This window comes from Seriola dumerili, unplaced genomic scaffold (genome assembly GCF_002260705.1).
Source record: "Seriola dumerili isolate Sdu_G_001 unplaced genomic scaffold, Sdu_1.0 BDQW01000699.1, whole genome shotgun sequence".
Classification (NCBI taxonomy): Eukaryota; Metazoa; Chordata; class Actinopteri; order Carangiformes; family Carangidae; genus Seriola; species Seriola dumerili.
In genome coordinates this window covers 66155-71935 of record NW_019174954.1, presented here as the reverse complement: position 1 = coordinate 71935, position 5781 = coordinate 66155, and the positions used below count along the sequence as shown (strand labels likewise).

Below are 5781 nucleotides of genomic sequence, written 5' to 3'. Positions count from 1 at the left end.
AAATGAAAGTATAGAGGAGCCACACCTATGTCTGGAAAACTGAGTGAATGACATAATGTGGTTAGAAAATGTCAAATGTAATCCAAGATTCAGTAACAGAAATAAGTCACTACTTCCTCCCTCTAGTTTTTTTTCCAAAGATTCCCCTGAAATGAGACGACACGCAGCCTTGTTGATAATGATGCTGATGTCTCGTTATAGTTTCTTTTCTGATCATGAGACTTGACCTGTTATTCTAGATCATTTGAATATCAGTTACTGGTAAACAGTAACTATGATGACCCAACCCTGATATAAAAGCACAGGACAGGATGCCATGCCATTTCACATTGCTGTTACTGCACATTCTGACATTTGAGCTTCTGAAACGGTAAGAATCTCATTTACTTGACACTTTACAGAGAAGACTATAATACAACATTTTATTAAAGAATTAGTGATTTACATTTAAAATGACATTCAGTTTTTTCTGTATTCCTTGAATCAGCTTCTCTGTTGTTGAATCCCTTTTGTATTTGTTTGAATTTCATCAAATGCAAGTGTATTAGTAAACCTCAGTAACACACTGAGATAAAGAGGAGTGAGGACTTTCCAGGACTGAAACATGTCTAATGTATTTTTTCTCTTCCTCTTCATCCTCCTCATGACACCAAAGAGGGAGGGAAGGCACACATAATAACTGAGATGGAGGTGAAATGGAAATTATGTGGGTATTTTCTAACAGAATTATTATTCAATATTTTTTAATATATTTCCATTTATTTTGTTATCATGAGAACACTTTTTTGGAACTGTCTGGATAATGATTTTTCTAAGCAGCCATGAAGTACTTGATTTTAAAAATACTTAAGTGTTCAACAGTACATTTTTTAGGTTAACACATTGTATTGTTCCACATTTACAGAACCTAATCAACCTAGTGACTAACTGACTGTAGAGGAATATGACAAAGACTGTAGAAATTGCCATAAAAACACAATTGCATCAGCAATCAATAAATTGCCATTTTCATGGTCAACACAGCAGTTTTAAATATTAAAACAAAAAGAATCTTTCTTTATTTCTAAATGTTTCAAACATGGACTTAAGATAGGGCAATGAGCCATCATTAGGACACAGCCAATGTGATTGTTTTTTGTAATACTGAGGTAAAGTGCAGTTACTCGAAAAATATACTTAAGTTACCTCTACTTTGTTACTGTCAACCCCTGGTTGCATATCAATATGAATGAAGCAGAGTTGCATCTGATGGTATAATGGCGCATTGGCTGAAGGCTCACATTTCCTCTCATCAGTTCCTTAATCTATTCCCAGTCTGCGGTTAACACCCACTGAACGCTGTTTCTAGTTCTGCTTTTTCATCTCGAGGTTTTCGCTGGTGCACTTTGGATTTAATGACTGTATGATGAAATGAGGAGAGGTCAATTTTTTTAGCTGTATGTTAGAGGAATTTATGTGAAACTGTCTGGAGGAACAACTAAATAACTGATTCTCATTCATATTCTTAGCATCACTTGGATGTCTGTAAATGTGATGCAGACAAGGTCAAATATGATCAAGTGTCTCACATCTAGTTGCTCCACCAGACTTTTACTCCATCAAACACAACCAAATATCTGTGCATATTCAACAGTTAAAAGTCTTAAAGTGTGTTTTCCTTTCACTGTGCCGCCAGTTGCCGTCAATGTGCTGCTGCTCACGCTGTACCACAGCCACGCTGCAGCTTTCAGCATGAAGAAACAGCTGGCTGATTGTCTGGAAGACAAAGACTATGATGTGCTGCTGCAGACAGTGGAGACCGGCCTCCCACACATAAAAACAAATCATCGTGTTGTTATTGTCGGAGCCGGGATGGCCGGACTGACGGCCGCCAAGCTTCTGCGAGAAGCAGGACATGAGGTACATGGGTGGGGCATAGGAGAGGTAGCGGTTTTAACAAAGGAGCCCTTACAATATATAAAGAATGCAGGAGCCACACCAACTGTTAACCACTTCAGTTCATCACAAACAGCATTAATTAATCAAATTACTATAACATAATTACCACATAGTGATCCTGGGACCTCTTGGGTCCCTGATGGTCTGTGGTCCTGAGGAAGTTTCACACTTTGTTTGGTATTAATGCTAGCAGCAGTAGTTCTGGATCAACACAAGTAACACATTGTACATGTACTTATGTGTTTTAATAAGGTAACCATCGTAGAGGCTAGTACTCGTGTTGGAGGACGCGTGGAGACCTACAGGAATAAAGAAGAGGGCTGGTATGCTGAACTGGGGGCCATGAGGATCCCAAGCTTTCACAAGTAAGTTCAAGAGTCTCATATAAACATGTATATGCAATCTTCCCCCTCTCAGACTAACATGATTGACCTCCTTAACAGAATTGTCCATTGGTTTGCTAAAAAGCTTGGGGTCAAGTTGAATGAATTCATCATGGATTGCTCCCAGACCTTCTACCTAGTTAATAGGCAGCGGGCACGGACATACACGGTGAAAACAGACCCTGGCATCCTCAAGTACAAGGTAAACCAAAGCGAGAAAGGGAAGTCGGCCGACCAGCTGCTACAGCAAGCTTTGAAGAAGGTATGTAAGAAAGAGGAAAGGAAGGAGGGATGGCATCAAACAACACTTGACTGAAAACAAGAAACCTACTTTAGCAAAGCTTCACATTAAGAAAGAAGAAAGTTGCACAACTTCCTATGTCCTTGGAAAGTAGGTTGTGCAGGAAGCTATTGCTCAGAGTCACTAACCAAACAATTAGTTAGCACAATTCAAGCAAATGTATTCGTCTCTTTCATAGAGCAGTGTATCATCAGCATGATTTTCTAAAATTGGTTTATTGTGTGTGCATATTAACATGTTAACTCTTTATTAAGTGATGTCTCATATGTGGCAAGTTAATATTTTACCTTATAGTGATAATAATTCTGCTTCAAATGTTAGAATTTAACAGATCGACTGGTATTGCTGTTATGACGATTCAGTTTTGTCTTTATTGTTTTGTTCTTGTGCTCCAAACGTCATCCTATAAGTGCTCCCACTGGTTTGTGTTTCGTGTCAGGCCTGGGTGTATACTAGAGTTACACATTCCCAGTTTACTGTAGACAGATGTCAGAGCTCAGTTTGTGACTTTACCCATGGAAGAGACTTTTATTTTCTTTGTTGTAGGTGAAAGATGAAGTGGAAGCTAAAGGCTGCAAGGCTCTGTTTGAAAAATATGACCGTTACTCTGTAAAGGTAAAGCACAATGTGATCTAATGGAAGGTTGACAAGTGAGAACACTGTTAAATAAATACTGTGTGAATTCTCTAATGGTATTTCAGAGCATTACAAATAACATAAGTTGGGTGTGCCATTTCCAAATGTTCCTTAGAAACAGTCAACTAATGTTTCACTTGATAAACATGAGAGGCAACACCTTTGACTTAAGGCTTTGTTTGCAGACCGGTCTTTCATCCTGTATTTTAATGTTTGACTATGGTGAGTTATAATGTGACCTAAAGTACATAAATTCTGTGTTAAAAATAATATCAAACAATACACCTCAAACATTGGATTCAGAGAAGACAGAAAAATGTCCCGTGTCCTGTCACATAAAATGTCCATATTTGACTCTTTCCCAAGCTCTTTATATTTTGGAAAATATATACACAACCTGAAACTATTAGAACTGGAATCTGTTCCATCGGAGAAACCAAGAATAATACACTGTTGCTCCACCAGCCTCGTAAGTGTCCATCAATATATGATCTTTGTTTAATAGGAGTATCTGAAAGAAGAAGGAGGTTTGAGCTCAGAAGCGGTGAGAATGATTGGAGACCTGCTTAATGAACAGAGCCTTATGTACACAGCGTTGACTGAGATGCTCTATGACCAGGCTGACATCAGTGACAACAACAAGTAAGGCCTGAATTCTCACAATGACAACTACTGAAAATGGGCAGAATGTTTCCTTCACAGTGGTGTTAAAAATTATAAAAGCCCTTTGCCAGAAAAAGTGATGAAATCAAAAAATCTTCGTGATCTTTCAATAATTGTTCACTTATTTGCAGATGACACAATTTTATACATCTTTCTATTCACACACAGTCCCAGTCAGCTGAGTGACTGGTACTGTATATGTTGTTTCCATTGACTTCTTGAGAAGACATTGTCAACCATTAACATGCACTTGTTGGTGAGGCTACCCTTTGCTTAGCTTAGCTTAAATCATGTTGCAAAATTCTGTAACAGAAGAACACATACACGTGAATAAGTATTGATTAGATTTATTGGCTACATTAGGTGTTAGGAAATACCTATAAATGCAATGTTCTAACACATTCACTTTTAATTGCTTGCTACAAAAATGCATATATCTATCAACAATATCATAGAATCTATTTGGGTTTCTGTTTTGAAGGTACTATGAAGTGACTGGTGGGTCAGACCTTCTCCCCAAAGCTTTTCTCACCGTCCTCGATGTTCCCGTTCACCTCAACTCCAAGGTCAAGAATATCAGCCAATCAGCTAATGGTGTTACTGTATGGTATCAGAGAGATAAGCAGTCCTCATTGATGGACATTCACGCTGACGTTGTCCTGGTAACAACAACAGCCAAAGCAGCCCTTTTCATGGACTTTAATCCACCTCTCTCCATCAGTAAGATGGAGGCTCTTAGGTCGGTCCACTATGACAGCTCCACTAAAATCATCCTCACCTTCAACGAAACGTTCTGGGAGGACGATGGTATCCGAGGAGGAAAGAGCATCACGGACAGACCCTCTCGTTACATCTACTACCCCAGCCACAGTTTCCCAGAGAACAAGAATATCGGCGTCCTCCTGGTCACCTCCTGGACACCTGGTCCGACGACTCCCTCCTCTTCCAAGGAGCGAGCGATGAAGACCTGAAAGAGCTGGCTCTGAGAGATTTGGTGAAGATCCACGGCGAGCGTGTCAGGTCTCTCTGCACAGGGGTGGTGGTGAAGAGGTGGAGCTTGGATCCTTACAGCCTGGGCGCCTTCGCTCTGTTCACACCGTACCAACATTTAGAGTACTCTAAGGAGCTCTTTAGACGGGAAGGCAGGGTGCACTTTGCAGGCGAACACACAGCCTTCCCTCACGCTTGGATCGAGACATCTATGAAATCTGCAATCAGGGCTGCTACAAACATCAACAAAGAAGCGCTATTGAGTTCAGTGCAAGACGAGCTCTAGAGTCTGGAATACCACTTTCATTGAATATCAATGTGTAACCTATTTGAGTGTTTTGCAATGATTTAACAAAGAAAGATAATGTATCCCGACTCTATTTGGAGATATATACATTTACGATATACATTTTTGTCCCACCCATCCATTGTCTATACCTAGCTCATATTTTCAGGTCGCCAAGTCGCCAAAGTGACAATTTTTTTCTTCTTGCCTTGATTATATTCCTACCCCAGCACCTCTGTATGATGCATAATAAATCAATGTGATAACTCTGCTAAATAAAGAAGAAATCAAATTTAGTAGTAGTGTTTTCAGATGTGTGTGATTCCTAAAGATGAACCTTCTGCCTAAATCTGGCAAAGAAAGTGGTTTCCCACCTTTGCTGTCTGACATTCCCTTATCCCTATCAGATGAGCTCAAGTACCTCTTCACTGACTGCAACTGTCATGTTCCTCATGCTTTCATCACTTCAGCAATTGAGAAAATATTTTCTTCAAGTGACTTACACTTTGGGAGCTACTTTACAACAAGTCAATGTTCACCTTTCTTTTTTCTGGCTGAATTGTTAGATGTTAAAATATAAAATT

At 39.5% G+C, this 5781-nt stretch overlaps 1 protein-coding gene across 1 annotated transcript; it reads left to right on the top strand.

Annotated features, from left to right (window-relative positions):
• Positions 1-286: 286 nt before the first annotated feature.
• LOC111236665 (L-amino-acid oxidase-like) lies at positions 287-5472 on the top strand. Its single transcript, XM_022765481.1, is given in 9 exon segments — positions 287-370; positions 656-706; positions 1676-1899; positions 2191-2303; positions 2382-2583; positions 3169-3237; positions 3764-3900; positions 4403-4838; positions 4841-5472. Coding segments are annotated over 8 exon segments (1560 nt in total). The 5' UTR covers positions 287-370; positions 656-684; the 3' UTR covers positions 5198-5472.
• The last annotated feature ends 309 nt before the right edge of the window (positions 5473-5781 follow it).